The sequence below is a fragment of the Spinacia oleracea genome, chromosome 4 (genome assembly GCF_020520425.1).
Source record: "Spinacia oleracea cultivar Varoflay chromosome 4, BTI_SOV_V1, whole genome shotgun sequence".
NCBI classification, from domain to species: Eukaryota; Viridiplantae; Streptophyta; class Magnoliopsida; order Caryophyllales; family Amaranthaceae; genus Spinacia; species Spinacia oleracea.
In genome coordinates this window covers 75,294,723-75,311,109 of record NC_079490.1, presented here as the reverse complement: position 1 = coordinate 75,311,109, position 16,387 = coordinate 75,294,723, and the positions used below count along the sequence as shown (strand labels likewise).

Sequence of the window (16,387 nt, the reverse complement as noted above, 5' to 3'; positions counted from 1 at the left end):
CCTTTCTATTATCCCCCCCTACTGCAGCAGACTCCTCCACATTCACTATCAGGTTTGCAGTCGGCTCACCCACCTCCAGCGTAGGAACCAACGTATTGTTTGTTAGTTCTTTTGGTGGAGGGGTTGTCACGACTATATTTTTTGTCACTGGTGATGGTGCTTCAGCCTTCTTGGTAACAAAGAGGGCACGCTTGCATGAGGTAATTGTGGCTAGCTCTTCCATCTCCTTACCACGCCCCTTACGTGGAGAAGCTCTAAGGAACATTCCCCATCCCAAGCCATTCTTCTTGTCCTCTTCGGAAACCATTAGACAATCCTTTTCAGCATGTCCCATTATACCACAGGCAAAGCAGAAAAAAAGGAAGTCTTTCGTACACAAACTCCGCTTCAATCTCCCTCCCTCGCCTATCCTTAAACCTCTTAACACGCAAAAGCGGCTTGGTAACATCCAGCAACAGTTTTACTCGGCGATAGCGGTCAAGGCCAAGTATGTCCTCCTCAATTTCAATTAATTCGCCCATTCCGGCGACAAGGGTTTTAACGTGTGCATTAGATCGACAGTTGAAGGGTAGTTTCTTGATCCGTACCCAAAACGGAGAATGAGTCAGAACTACCTGTTTCGGTTGTTCATCTCCTTCGATCTCCTTCATCAGAATTAGGGTATTTTCAAAACACCACGGTCTCCCCTGTAATACTTTCTCCTTATCCTTCCAGTGAAAGAACTGAAACGCATACAAATTCGGCCCCAGAACCCTAATAACCAAATTATGCACAGGTGCCCATACCTTTTTCATTGTACGTTTAAAAGCTTCCACGTTGTATGGACGATCTGTCATCATTCTCCCGATCAGCAATAGATCAAGGTTATCTTGCGGGTCATCAGACACCACATCTCCAAGATCAACATCTCCTTCCTCTTCTTCGAGTCGTAATTTAGAGTATTGAGAAATAATTTCATCTCCCATTGTCGTAGTACACCGTGCAAGCGGTAGGTCAAACCGAAAGGACGGTAGGGTTTCTATCGCCTGATAAAGAGAAAACCCTTTTTTTCAAGGGAGATTTTTTTAAAAAAATTTTTTAGTGATATAATGGAGAGAGGAATTAGGGGGTTGACATGGTGGTGGTGGGACTTGAGGAGACAGACCAAATGCAACAACGGGGTGGGAATGGAGAATCCAAAAATTTTTGGGGGTTATTGGTTTTTTTAGATAATAGTTAATTAATTTAATTAAGGGTTAATTAATGTAATTAACGGTTAATTAATGTAATTAAGGGTTAATGTTAGGGTAAATAGAGAAAACGGTTTATTAAGGGCAAAAAGGTAAACATACGCTAACGGGGACTTAGCGTCCGTTAGTCTTGTGGGCATATTGTGTATTTATACTAAGCCTCGGGGGTATTTGGTGCATTCTAGAAAGTTTAGAGGTATTTGGTGCATTAAGACAAAGTTCGGGGGCATTTCATGAAAAATCCAAATAAATGAAGTACTTCCATTTAAATGCAACACTTTGATTGCGGCAATATAATGTAAGCCAAAGCTTGGACCATACCGAACCAGACTGATCCCACCACTCCACCAGTGTCATTTGGGTTTTGATGTTCTTCATTTCTTGCCCTCCTTATTAAGTTATTATTAACTATATTTTGACAAAGTTATACTTATGAAGTTTGTGTTATGCTTTTTCGAAGTTAAGAGCACCTAGGCGAGGAAAAATTAACACACAAGAAAAAGAAACGAAAACTAGAGAATATTGCAATCCAAGATCCAGTCTGGGACCAGTTTGTGAACCCAAACTCCACTAAACTTTAAATCGTTGACCAATCCCGATATATTTGATGTCAGGTTTAGTCTGCACCTAAACAGCCTTCGCCTGTCCAGTCCACAAATCGGACCAGAAGGTGAAAAAAGGCACATCAAAGAACTGCAAGCTGTGAAGTGCAGCACATCCTGGGCACTCTTACACATAAGATGTCACGGCTATGAGGTATGAATCTTCATTTGCAGCCAAATACATGGCTAGTGTAGTCCAATATTGAAAAACCAAATAAGACTGGAAGGTTAAAATACCCCGATCATTTGTCCAATTATATTCCAGCTCCTCCTTTTGATGGCATTTTAATGCTGGTCATCTATCTTCTTCAAACCCTTCATATCTGTTGTCTCAACCCTGCATTGAATAAACATTTAGTTTTTTACCTCTCTATTGAAGCATACATACAAACGACCCATGTCATGTCAAACAATGATGGGACATAAGGAACGTACAAGACATTTAGTATTTGTGAACATATGTAAATTGCGTTTAAACTGACTCCAGTGAGTCCACAGAGTAAACGGACACTTTGAAAGAGGCAAATTCCAATAAACATGTAATATGGCACCGATCAGTGGTAAAGGGGATAGTAGTGTCCATTATCACAAATGTATCCAGAAATGAAAAGCTCTTAAATTTTATAGGTCAACCCAAGGCCTCAAGTTGCCAATTGCACAGATTTCCAAATCCTGCCCACACTTCTTACATAGAGCGTTACTTTTAAGTGCATGTTTGGTATAAAATTTAAGAAAGGAAATGGAAAACAAACAAAATAGAAGAGAAAAGGGTAACGTTAAGTGCTACCATTATTAGTTGTTTGGTATAACTAAGGTTATAAACCCCTTGCATCAAATTGAGGATTGAGGATGATAACGGTTTTGTTACCCTAGGGGTTCGGAGAGGTAACAATTGGGTAGTAACGGTTACCTTAGGATTTAGAGTGTGTTACCCATCTCTCATACCAAACAATAGGTAATGGAAACGGTTATTTGATTCCATTTCCAACATCTAAAAAACACTATAACAAACATGCTCCAAGTTCTAACCAAGCCTTCAACAGTCATGGCCTCAAACCTCATGGCACTTGAAAACTCTCCTTATTTTGCAGAAGATACAACTACCTTCTTCCAAAAGACATCATGGGACAAAAATCATATCAACGTGCAGATGGAAACACTTTGTAAAATGTGCTTCGACAATGGTATTCGGAGAAAAAAAGGGTGGCAAGAACTTAAGAGCAGAGGCGAATGATAGGCGTAGTAGATGTGGTTTTTCCGAGAGCTTGTGAGGCCAGAACAATAATAATGGTAAATTGACAGATAGCACACAAGGATGATCATGATAACAAGGTGGGCCGTTTTCACTTTTCTGAATTTCTTTCCTAAACTAACTCATCTATCAAAATTCATATTCCAAAGAGTTGTTTTTGCCCTATTGGTCACAACATGTATGTACTTATCACCTTCAAAGCCATCTACAATTGCAAAAAACTGATAGCAAGCCCCAGCTAAGATGCACCCGCGAGGCAGCAATACTGGAAAATTACCACTTGTGAAAAATCACATTTACATAATAGGGATTTCTTGATGCACTTTAAAATCAGATTACTTGACATAGCATAGTCTGTAACTCAATAATTACGGGTTTAGGGTACTTCACTGCAGCAATACAGATGAACCATGTCATACAGCATCAAACCAAGGATCAAGACTCCTGGTTAAGGGAGAGTCTCAGAGGTAGGAAGGCCCGCGAGGCCTGGCACGACAAGTAAGTTTAATGGACAAGTAAGGGAAACTAAAAAAATATAAGAGGTTGTTCAGCTCATTACAGATTTCGAACTACTCCCTTCATCCCTTAGATTGCTCCATTCCTAATTTTAACTAAGATTGTAATAAGAAATTTGGTATATTTGTCATTTAACATGTGGGCTAGTAAATAAAATAGTGAGGGATGGTGGGGACCATATTAACAAAAGAGGAAATGGATAAATTTTGTAGGGACTTTTAGGGACGGAGGGACTCGAGGGAGTATTAATCATGCGAACCAGAATATAAGAATAGGTCAACCCTCTATATTAAGAATAACCTTGATTTCATTTGAAGCACACCCACTCAACTCCGCGCCATAGGAGTCCAGTACCGTTGGGTATAGTAAACAAGTTTGTAGTCATCACAAAAAGTAGACTGATTCAATGAAAAAATTATTTACATTAAAAACTAAGGAATAAAAGATCAACATGGATATATTCCCTCTGAAAGGGGCGAAGGCCTGAAACATTACATATACACAATCTAGCATAAAAACTAATGGAGGGGTATACAGAAACAATGCAAGGAGAACGAAGAACCATGTCAAAGAATGTTCATAACCAATGTATTGTAGTCTTGTTGAAAGACAAATAATAGACTTTTCTCCTTCTTTCCCAGTGAACAGGAAGTAAAGTAGATGTGAATATAAAAAATGCAAGTCGAGTGGCTAAAATTAGTTGGAAACGCGTAAGGTTATAAGGGGTCATCTAGGCACACTAGCCTGCAGGCACTTTGTTTCTTATAAACTGAACAGATGAAGGAAACTTGGCCTGGTTAGGTCAAGCTCTTCCCTATTAGACTAGTAGCAAACAAGGTTTGGCCCAAACCATGCCTGCAAATGATCACCAATAGATCAGATGTACTCAAAAGCTGAAGCATAGGCAATTTTCAGAAACTCACCATTTTCCTATAACTTCAAGTGGCCAGCTAAAACTTTCTCTTGGTGGCACATCAGAGATGCATTTGCAGATAAAACTCCTCTAAAAGAGCATTCAAACCTTCTCAGACCTCAAGTTTAAAGCCCCATGCACTAGTAGTTACTAGATAGAAAAGTAAAAATCACAAAAACAAAAACATTGTAGTCACATCATGTCCGGATGCTCATTTGTTTTGGAATGATAGCTTCTAGTAAATATGCCTTTTGAAGTAAATCCATTGACATTTTGTGATGTCTTTACAGAACTTGTTCTCTATCAAGATCAACTGAATGAGATCATAAAAAAGTGAAACTATAACCTGAATTTAGCAATTTTATCACCCTGGGTGGAACAAATTAAGCTCCTTGCTCATCATAAATCATAATTTGCGCATTATGATACTTCAGGCTTCAAGTAGATCGTCACTTGTGACTCCCCATCTCTATTCACCCACCAAAGAAACTATAATGCTAACAGCTTCTCCATTTATCATAATAATACGTCTAGCATTGATCTAAAACTTTTATTTCAAAAGATGAACGCTTCATACCTAAGTTTTGATCATTAAAAAGAAAGAATACTTATCTTTAGCTGAATTTATTCCTGCCTATAAGGACTAGGTATTAGGTAAAGTGGTGAGGAAAATGATTTTCGATGAAGATCATCAGATATCTTCCAACAGTCTTCTGATAACCCCTTCCGCACCAAAAAAACAAAAAAGCAAGGGCATGATAGATTTGCACAACAAATATTATAGGAACAAGCAGTAGACATATAAAACATTGGAGCAGCCAAAAAACTGGGAAGTCTGGAACAAATTTACCTACATATTGACAATCACAAAGGAAGCCAAGGGATTTATTGACAATAATATAAACTTACGTTGTTCCGTACAGAACAATCTTCTGAACCTTGGTCAGCTCTGATCCAGACTGATTATCTTCAATGAAAATCGTTAAGCTGATCCATACATCCCAACAAAAATGTTAAGAAATTAACACAAAAGGAAATCAACACAATGTTGTCGATATAATATGATATGGTAAGTTATTTCAGCAATGAATTATACCTGCGAACATTTTGAAATTTGACATACTTCACAACTACAGGCTTTCCCTGCAACAAATAACGTAGAACCCGTTGTAAACATAAGACTGCTATTGAGATGGTGTTATATCTTTAAAAAAAAAATTGATGCTGGGCAACAGGGAGCAGTTACCTTGATATTCTCAGTTGATAAATCAATTGTATCACTAGGAGGGAAGTCGTTCACATTGCTGCAGAAATATTTGCCACAAGTCAGACCCAGAAAAAAGTACTTAAAATTCTCAAATCAACATGTGACCGTGAAAAGATACCTAAATCCCATATGTTCTTTGTTCGAGTAAAGCTTGACAGTTTTAGGACCTGAAAATGAAAACTTACTTCAGGAATTTTACAGCCTACAAAAACTACGCATAAAAAGGTACGCAATTTAGATAAAATGCTTACTGTTCACTGCACCCAAGCAAATGTGAAGCAATAAAAAAAAATGATAAGTTCATCCACTTCTTATTGCAACTACTTAGAAAACTATATCAAGCCTATATAACCTCAAATCAGTTTTGCAGGGGGGGGGGGGGGGGGCATTACATAAAGGATCAACATCTATTTGTTTGTTAAAAGTGAATGTCCCCTACAGAACTTAAACCTATTTATCTACCATGATGCATGCCCTTCCGCTCCGATCATCCAGTTTGAAGCTTTGAGACACTTAGGTTCCATTTGCTTCAACAGAGACCATTTACGAAGGAAACTGATTTTCCATGGAAAATAATTTTCAGGGAAAACATAATGTGAAAACAGTTTTCCTTTGTTTGTTTTCTTACAAGAAAAGTAAAAAGAATTAGAAAGGAGAGATAGATAGAAGGATAGAAGAATAAATGTAAGGGAGTAGAGAGGAAAATGGGGTATCCCTTCTTTTCAAAAGGAAAGTTGTTTACCTCCCTTAACAAAACAAACAAAGGAAATTGAGAAAATAATTTTCTGGGAAAATAAACACGGGGCCTTAATATTTATCTAACTTTAAAAGTTGCAGAAAATTTCACGAGTGTCATTCATGACTATCATTATCATTACCCCATTGCCTCAAAGAGGGTCCCGCAAGAAGCGGGGTAAGGGGGGGTCGGGTGTACGCAACCTTACCCCTGCAACAAACAAAATTTCACGAGTGTATTCTAGCAAAATCTCTACACTATGCCAAATCTTAAAAAATTTGAAGTCCTTTATGTAAGTAATTCCCTAGAAGATTATGCAAAGAGTAACATGCAAATTTTATAAAAATACGGAATAGTATATCAGAAGAAATTTGCAAAAAAATAGGAAAAATAATGCAGATTGATCCTCCAGAAGTTAAAATCTACCAAACATTTTCCAGAAATGATCAGAAACGCAATATCTCAAAGTTTTGAACCATTGTTCAGCATATACCAAGTATGACTGCATCAGTAAATACTTTCGAAAGAAGAATTGAGTAAACACATTACTCGATCTTAACTCTCACCATGATGTGAAATTCGCACGTAAAACCGGGAAAGTCTACCTACTATCCCTTTTGTCTGTTTTGGAACAGGGGATCCCAAGTCTGCTTCACGAAGAATCTTCTCAGTAACTTCATAAAATACTCAAAGACCTCGATGAAGTATTTTACTTAGCAACCCATAATTCCATATCAAGCACCATGATGATTATAAAAAAGCATGACAAACCTGATAAGTCAAAGTCAAGTGATCAACTAATACTGGACCTATTCTAGTTAGAACCTAGTCAATACTTCTCTCAAATCGTAATTTCTAATAAGTTAGAAAACTTCTCTCATAATCCTAATATCTAAGTCCTAACTCCTAACTGACTTCTGCATCCGTCTTGCTCTCTTAAGTCTTAACCTACTCTTTACCTTCCCATCACCCGATTCCCCCCACCCCCCATATGGAGGTACGAATAGGCAACCTTCATATTTCATTGCGATTCAGCCAGAATGAACAAAAGAGAGGTACCAAGATAAACACAAGTACTTGACAGATAATATATGCTTATGCTAAACCACAAAAGTGCCCAACAATTTTGTCCAAGACGTTTTTTCTCATTTTGTATAATTTTGTCAAGAGGTTTGAATGGGGGAGGTGAGATCATTATAGTTACCTTCCTCCTCTGGTCCTTTGATAACAATAGAATGCAGCTTTATGACTTGGGTAAACGGAATGTAGATCAAAAGTTGCTCATCAGCATCACTAACTAGATTCAAGCCATCATCTTCACGGTAACCCTGGTTCATTAACAGCAGAATGTTAATAAAGAAATCATAAAATAGTTAAAGCCAAAGTGAATATAAATCAGATAGATAACACGTACAATAGGCTACATATTATATTATTCAAACCCCGTTTAGTACTACTGTTAAAATATTCACTCTGTAAAACATAGGTGCAAATTCTCTTTGGCTGTAGAAAAAAAGGATGCAAATTTCTTCCTTTCCTCGGGTCACCGAAGGTAAGAATTTTGAAATTTTCTGAATAAGAAATTTTCATTCACAAGGCTATTGGAAGGGAAACGGGGAAAAAATTCCACTTTTTTGAGCTATGTTAATCAGACATTAATACAACCGTCAAATGCAGGACCATATAAAAGTGTAAGTCTTATTTCGGACAGGGGGAGACTATGCCAAAGTCGGACACGGGTGCTGGACTGCAAGGGCACAGCATTAAAACATATTCTTGATTTCAAAAGGCGTACATGTGCTTAGCACATTAAAAATAGATGTACAGACTTTTCATCCTTTCAGATTGAGGTGTTTGGTAGTACGTGTTATATTGAGCCCATTTGTGAGCATATTTCACATTTCTTCCGTCCCTTAAAACTTTTCTCAATAAGTACGCTATTAAAGGTAATTGAGGTGTCCAAAGAAAAATTTAAGTAACCTTGCCAGAGAGTCAAGTGACTAGAGTACTAGACATGGGTACATTTCTAAATTAAGAGTTGACGTACTATAGAGTTTATAGTTTTTGAATAAATATTGTGCTTTCTCATCAGTTAGCTACTTGATTTGCATTTTATAGTTTAGTTCTCCATCCTCCCCTGCGTCGGTAAACATATAACATTGGCACCTGTTACCATATTGAAATCATAGATCAAAGAAAACCCAGGGAGGAGGTCATGACTTGCAAATTTCATGGCCATGAGACTGAGAGTTGTGGTCGCAACTTGCAAGTTATTCACGGAAGTAGGTAAACACATACTAGGAGGAAATCCGTGGACAATGATGGAGGCTCTTCATAGTTGAAACATGCACTTTTACCAATCTGAGAATGTGTTGGCCATAAGCAGACGCGGGCAAGTAGCATGAAAGAAAGATCTACAGAGTCTGAGAGTACCAGAATAGACGTAACTGAGGGTGAAAGCACAATGGAAGGCTGTGGGGATTCAGTGAAAAAGTAACAAACTAACAACGGAGGGAAGGAGGAGACTGATGAAAAGAAAAGGAATAAACGTCAACTGGGAGACTGATGAAAAGAAAAGGAATATAACAGTTACTTTTTTAATGTAGTTTGTCAAGTGGAGAAGTTTTGTAATAGGTCATTTGTACAAATTCCTAATAAGACATTAGTTACTTTTACATAGACACATGGAACCACTGATTTGCGAGGGATGATACATCACTCACAGTGATCCCATGAATACAAGATACGTTTATTAGGGCCTTACTGCGCCTCGTTGAAGTGAGGCGCACGCCGCGCACTGACTCATTGAACGCACCTTGCCTATACCAAAAAAACACTATACCCAATCGATTGATACACTGGTGTAGGTGCAAGATAGATATATTTCTAACCAAATTGAAGGGAATTTATGGGAGAAAAAGAGGTGTAAGTGGATGCAAGAATCCACACCATGATGGACTAATAACTTCTACTAATTTAGCCAATGAGATCCAAGTTATTCTTTATGGCTCGTCAATTTTGATTTTCTTGAACAGATTAGTGCCAGTGCAGTACATGATGGATCAATAAATCACAAATTCAAATCCACCTCCCTCGTCATACACAAACCTTCATACCTTCTGTATTGACATCTGTATTTCGCAACAAAAAGAAAAAAAAAAAAACAAATCTCTGGATATTTCTAATAATGCATGAATACTTTAATGTTTAATGGGGGATTGTGACGTGAATTGGAATTAATCAATGGATACTTTTGAACAACCTAGAACGAACAATAAAAAAAATAAAAAAATGATAAAAGAGATAGCAAAAGCAGAATTAATCTGGGTAAATACCAGAGCAACATAAACTGATTAATCAATACATTCAGAAAGAAAAAACCTAATTTAAGTTAGTATAATCAAACAACTATGCTCACAGGTTACTCTTAAAACAACCAAATTTCGGGAAAAGAAAATGAAGAATTAAAGGAAGATTAAATAACCTGCTTAAGGGCGTTGGCAATAGAATCGCTGCCGCTTTGATTGAGACATTCGACACTCCTCCAATCGATATGCTCCAGCAAATCAACCTTACAAACAAAAATCATGATTAATATATAACGATTAACGAAGAACAACAACAGCAAAAATTGAAGGGATAATTAGACGAAAAAAGTAGGGTTGAAAGTGAGAGAGAGAAAGAGACTTGGCTTCTCTGAATTGCAGAGGCGGATTCGGCAGCCATGGCGGACTAGACAAGCAGTAGAAGAGAGAGAAAATGTTCGAGGGGAAAGAAGAGAATATTAGGAATGCAGCTTCTTGTCTCTCGTACCAATTTTTGCGTAAAAGGTTTTTTACAAATGATAAATACGCGGTTTTTTCACGCAAAATCTTGTATTTTTAAGGGAAAATGAAATGTAGTTCAAGAATAATGTCCGACTGAGAAATTCCGAGTTAATTTTATTTGGAATAAGAGGGTAATTTTGTAAATTTTTGATTGGAAAATCATAAATGGTGAAGTATAATTCGATCAAAGTTCATTATACATTTGTAGTAATCAATTGTGTTGTAGGCAAAATTGCTATGCCACTTGTGCCACTAAAAGAGTGACATGTGGCCCGAATTATGCCACCTAATAGTCCGACCTGCGCTGCTAAAAGAGTGACACGTGGCAGACCTTACACAATAGAGGGGAGGACTCCACGGCACCTGACCTGGGCCCACTGTCACATCTAGTTAGGATTGCTCATTGTTAATATAAAGGGAAAAGACTGATTTGCTTACTCAGTGGCACAGAGGCCCAAAGGCCCATTTATGTCCATATTAGGCTGGATGACTTAATACTTAGGGACACGTGTCAGCCCCTAATTGCTCAGCCAATCACATTGAAATGATTCTAGGTCATTCCTTCTTAACCTAATACTATATAAAGCACAAAATCGCAAGGACAAGGACATTCAATTTCACAACAACCACAAATATTTTATGCTCTGCCTTCTCTCTAGTTTCTCTTTCTATAAATCAACACTTACTTAGGCATCGGAGGGAATATTTCGAGAGGAATATTCTTGTTTTGCAGGTCGGACCTGAGATCGTGATGTGTCCTACCGGAAACCTCCTTGTCATCAGCTGATCGGAAAAATCCCACAACATTTGGCGCCGTCTGTGGGGAGGTACGATAGGATGGAGGAGCAACGACCTGAAAATGAGTCTGGGCGGCCTATTCGAGAGGAGCGGCCACCCCGAGAAAGGGAGATGCCGTCTGAGCACCAGCAGATGCCTATTCCAAGGATCACACGGGATGTCGCCCGAACCTTTGCAGCAGGACACACTCCTCGTCATGCCGCCGAGTTGGAAGTGTTCAGTGAGGAAGACGATCAGGCGAATCACTCGCCTCCTGGAGGACACTTGGATCCTCGAGCTGATACAGTAATAGATGAAAATACTGATATGCCTGTTTCGGTAGGTACCCTGCGGGCCATCTTGGCCGGCTTCCATGCTGACATAGGCAAAACAATCAATGTTGAGGTACAAAAGAGCATGTTAATTTACAACACAAGGGCACCTAACAATCTTGAGCGGCCGGCAGAAATCAGGCAATCACTTTTCCTGCGTCCCCCAAATGTCTGGACTAGGCAGGCGGAAGAGGACGCCAGAAGGCGGTTACCATGGAATCAAGCTAATCAGACTCGATCTCACCTGTCGCGCAGGATGCCTCGATCAGCGGCAGATTGGAGAAACGTCTCAAGGACGTGAGCAACCACAGGCCGAGCTAGTGCCTGATTCTGAGTTTGAACTCTCTGATACGGGTTCCACCCCAGTTATGCAGGATAGACCCCTTCCTCATCCAACTTACACACATTTAAGCCAAACACGCCCGCGGACCACCCGACCGAGTCTGCATACTCGCCGGTATGAGCATTCTCGGCGGGAGCCATACTCGCGGTATCAAGACCCTGTGTACCACATTCAAGAAGGGGTGTCCAATCTGGCCATCGGACACTCCACCCCTTTTTCAGACAACATCATGAGGGCACCTAAAGAGCCCAAGATCAAGCCGCCCAACATTGATGCCTATGAAGGGACTACCGATCCAGATATGCACCTTCTAGCTTATAGGCATCACATGCACGTTCAAGGAACAAATGAGTCCACTTGGTGTAAGTATTTTCCAAGCACACTGAAAGGTGTAGCGTCTAAGTGGTTCGAGAGACTCCCTGCTGGAACCATTAGCTCCTTCTCCGAGCTTGAGTTATGTTTTCCACCCGGTTCATGGCGCACAAAGAGGAAAAGAAGACAAGCATGCACCTGAGTCGGATCCAGCAAGGGAAAGATGAGTCATTGAGAAGTTATGTAAAGAGATTCAACTTAGAAGCAGGGCAGATTCCAGATTTGCCGGATGGGGTGGCGTTTGACAATTTCATCAGGGGACTTAAGAAGGGTTCCTTCAAGTTTGATCTGGTGAAGAAAAGTGTGTGGACTATGGCCGAAGTGTTAGATGAGGCCGAGGCCTTCATCCATGCAAGTGAAATTTGTAGCGTTCCAAAAGAACCCCGGGGAAGTGACACCGCTGAACCAGAGGCAAAGAAAGAAAAGTTTGGGAAAAAGACCCGACCTAATGGGACGTGGGCTATTGCAAAAGAGTCGGATAGAGTTTTAGCGGCGGCCGGACAGAAGAGGTCCAGAACTTATGGCCGAGAACGCTTTGAATATAACACAGATCTGTACACCATCCTAATGGGCGTTGGTTCCAAATTTGAGATTGACCGTCCGTTCCCAATGAAATCGCCGCCCGAAAGTAGGGACCCTAAACTATACTACCACTTTCATAGTGACATTGGGCATGATACCAAGGAATGCAAAAGTCTCAATAGAGCACTGGACGGCCTCGCCGCCAAGGGATTTTTAAAGAACTACACAAGCAGAAACACTGGAGGGTCGGGAAAGCAATTTTACAAAAAGAACAAGTCACCTCCTTCTGAGGACGACGGAAATCGAACTGACCCCGAGTATGTGGCCGTCATATCAGGTGGACTAGCCGCTGGAGTGCTAACCATGAGAGGTCACAAAGATTATGCCAAGCGGCTGGGGCAAGTGATGTTGTCTGGAAAAGCTACAGCTGATCAGTTTCCTAAAGTAGAGATCGGTGAGGCCGATCGGGGAAAAATAGCTACTCCACATGACGACCCATTGGTGATCGAGCTGAAAATTGCCAATCTGAGAGTTACGCGCATTCTGGTTGATACAGGGAGTTCGTCGGACATCATCAGCTTCGAATGTTTAAATCGGTTGCAGCATGACTCCTCCAAGATAGAAAAGATTCATTTTCCGATTATCGGCTTTGGGGGTAGTGTCATACACCCCGTCGGTATCATCTCCCTTCCACCCCGGATGGGAAGTAAGAGGGAATCCTGTCAAATGGACGTTCTCTTTCTCATAGTCAAAGACTTGACTGCATACAATGTGATTCTGGGACGTCCCACTCTGAACAGGGCAAAAGCTGTCTGTAACACCCCAACAATTCCCATTTTCTAAAATAACCTCTTTTTAAATATAACTGTAGGGAATTATCAAAGTATTATCGCCCGTGTGAAAACGTTACGGCTTATTCAGAATTTTGCAGCGGAAAACATGAAACTAACTTTTAGGTTCATAAATAATCTATTACATATTAGGTCCAAACCAATTAACTGAATTAAGGAAATACGAATAGTACGACAAATTTCAAAACCAAGTTAACAAATTAAATCACTTAATTAAACGAATAGAACTACAAGCTCTCTAATCCCGATCCCAATGATGCATCATCTTCAAACCTGTAGATGGGCAACGCTTATTGATCCTTAGAGACTGCTCACCAAAGATGGGTCATCACAGGATCAATAAGGCATAGCCATGATCAACACACACAAACAAAGCACGTAATCAGCAAAGCTGAGTACTACATACTAAAACAACAACAATCCTAGCATGATACTATCAAACCCACAACCCTAACATGATACTAATAAATATAAGTAAGGACAGACAAAACCTAATAATTTGACGATTATACTTGACTAGACTAAGCTAGACTTAATAACCATAATATCATTTTAGTTGAAATAGACAATGGACCGAGTTGACCATCCAGAAGTCTTCACTAAGGAAGACGAGGTACGGGCGCGACTCCGTAACCTCAGTGACCTGCAATATCGAGGAACGTTTAAATAAAAATAGGACACGGTGATCAATCCGGTCCCAGAAAAGGCCATGGGCTACCACCATGAACCCCAACTCCTGTTTGTCCGTCACTTCAGACGTGCACAGTCTAAAGCTATTGCTATTCAGTTTCACTTTACATGATTTACAAATTGAGACTCCGTTATGACTCAACCATTACATAAGACAGACAATTCACATTTGTTCACAACTGTTTTTATCTTGGAATTAAGTAAGTGATCATAAAAGCATCAATCAAGACTCATTCCAACTTAACCAACCTTTCCTTTAACCATGAGCAACCCTGTATATGGGCATAAAGTTTCGACTTACTAAACAAGGTCCTCCGCCCTTATAAAGTAGTGAAAAGATAGAAAGGGAACAACAACCAATTGATCCAACCCAATCATATAGAATAATCTAGTGTTCCCAACCAACATGTTTGTATCAAACATCCATACTAACATGTTACAGTTCTTATAGTGCAAAATAAGTTCAATAAGTTTGTCCAACAGTATTAAACATGCACATTCAATATAACCCAGTTCGTCCATAATATCAACATCACCAAGTTCAACAATAATATCAACATAACCAAGTTCAACAACAAGATTCAACATGGTTTCAACAATTAGCACACATTCCAAGCACACAAGTATGTACGTACCTTGTGTAAACAAACTGATAGGCCACCTTAACGCTTTCAAAAGTCGCCTAAAGAGAATTCTCCGCCTAAAACAACCAACAAATATCCCCAATCAACTTCTAATCATTCACAACTATACTAACACATTCTAACTACATCCTAAACATATTTAGAACTTTTCTCCAATAACAAAACTTGAATATTTGATTTCCTAGCATAACAATTATTGAATTAAAGATTGAAATTCGTTGAAAACTCTTTGCAAATATCATACTTAAATTTTCAGCAATATAAATTCGTTTACAAACTTCCCAAAACCAACTTATCATGCTTAGAACATAAAAATAATGGTTTCAATAATTCATACTCATTCTACCATGATTTAAAACCATTAAAACATTAAAATTCATGCCTTAAATAATTCAAATTCTTGTTTCAATCGAATTATGTAATCTGAAATTTGATAATTTAATTATGCAAACAAGTAAGTCTTAAATTCGTAATTAAATCATAAAATCATAAACTTAACTCAAGAAAAATATAAATTGAATTAATAAAACGTAATTAAATAATTAAATTAGCTTAGGGTTTAAAAGGAATTAACCAAAAGAAGAGGAAGAGTGGGCGGCCGGCGGTCCGGGGACGGCGGCGCGGCAGCGGCTGGGTTGATGGTTGTCGTCGACGTGGCTGGGTCGTGCGATGGCTGTGCAACAGCAGGAACACAATTGAGGAGAGCAAGAAATACAGAGAAAAAGAACGAACGAAGGAAGGACAAGAGAAGCGGTTACCGGGAAATATAATGCGATAGACCGGCGGCGCGAGTAGGTGGCGGCTAGGAACAGGCGACAGGGCTGGTTGTTGCGTGCACTGGTGGTGCTTCGCAAGAAAAACAGAGAGTTAGTGAGTGAGGAGAGAAAGACGACGAAAGAGAGAAGAAACACGAGGGGGAGAGAAAGAGAGTTACCGGCGGTGATGGTTGTCCGGTGGCTGGGCAGAAGCGGCGGACGAAGGGAGGAGAGAAAACTGCAGGGAGGATGCTGTACGTGGAGTTGAAGGAGGGAGAGGAGGCTTGATTTTTCTTTTTACGTGAATTTGTTTTGGGTGAGGGTTTGAGTTCTTTTGGGTTTTAATGGTTGGGCTTTTCAAGTGGGCTAGGAGTAGAATTAAGAATTTAGGATTTGCTTTCTAGTTCCAATAGAACGTGATTCCAAAATCCTAATTCGTTTTAACGTAAAAGTCAAAATCAATTTGATTTCATAAATCATTTAAAATATTCAAAATGTAATAACATAATTATATTTTAATTACATATTCATTTCTAAAATTCGTAAATTACATTTAAATATATTAAATATACGTTAAGATATATAAATAGAATATAATAAAATTACGGGGGATTACAATCTACCCCTCTTAAAAGAAGTTTCGTCCCGAAACTTGGCACGAAAATTCACATATTTTTCCAAACTTTTCAACTTATTCTAATTGTAGAAGTACTTTGTGCCACTCTTGTGCACTCTTTTGTCAACTAAGAGTTACTTGCA

General features: G+C 39.2%; 3 protein-coding genes across 3 annotated transcripts; 1 reads left to right on the top strand and 2 right to left on the bottom strand.

Moving 5' to 3' along the window:
- Positions 1-320: 320 nt before the first annotated feature.
- LOC110796521 (uncharacterized) lies at positions 321-965 on the bottom strand. The gene has a single exon (XM_022001583.1). It carries the CDS (start codon positions 963-965, stop codon positions 321-323), a length of 645 nt encoding a protein of 214 aa, XP_021857275.1.
- A 766-nt stretch (positions 966-1,731) lies between these two features.
- Positions 1,732-10,365, bottom strand: LOC110796516 (PITH domain-containing protein At3g04780). The gene is made up of 8 exons (XM_022001577.2): positions 10,203-10,365; positions 10,000-10,086; positions 7,720-7,843; positions 5,898-5,946; positions 5,759-5,816; positions 5,609-5,655; positions 5,422-5,499; positions 1,732-2,168 (listed from the first exon to the last, which is right to left on the bottom strand). The coding sequence occupies exons 1-8, from the start codon at positions 10,239-10,241 to the stop codon at positions 2,117-2,119; spliced, it is 534 nt and encodes a 177-aa protein (XP_021857269.2). The 5' UTR covers positions 10,242-10,365; the 3' UTR covers positions 1,732-2,116.
- Positions 10,366-12,268: 1,903 nt separating this feature from the next.
- LOC110796522 (uncharacterized) lies at positions 12,269-13,506 on the top strand. Its single transcript, XM_056841875.1, has 2 exons — positions 12,269-13,420; positions 13,489-13,506. Exons 1-2 carry the CDS (start codon positions 12,269-12,271, stop codon positions 13,504-13,506), a joined length of 1,170 nt encoding a protein of 389 aa, XP_056697853.1.
- The last annotated feature ends 2,881 nt before the right edge of the window (positions 13,507-16,387 follow it).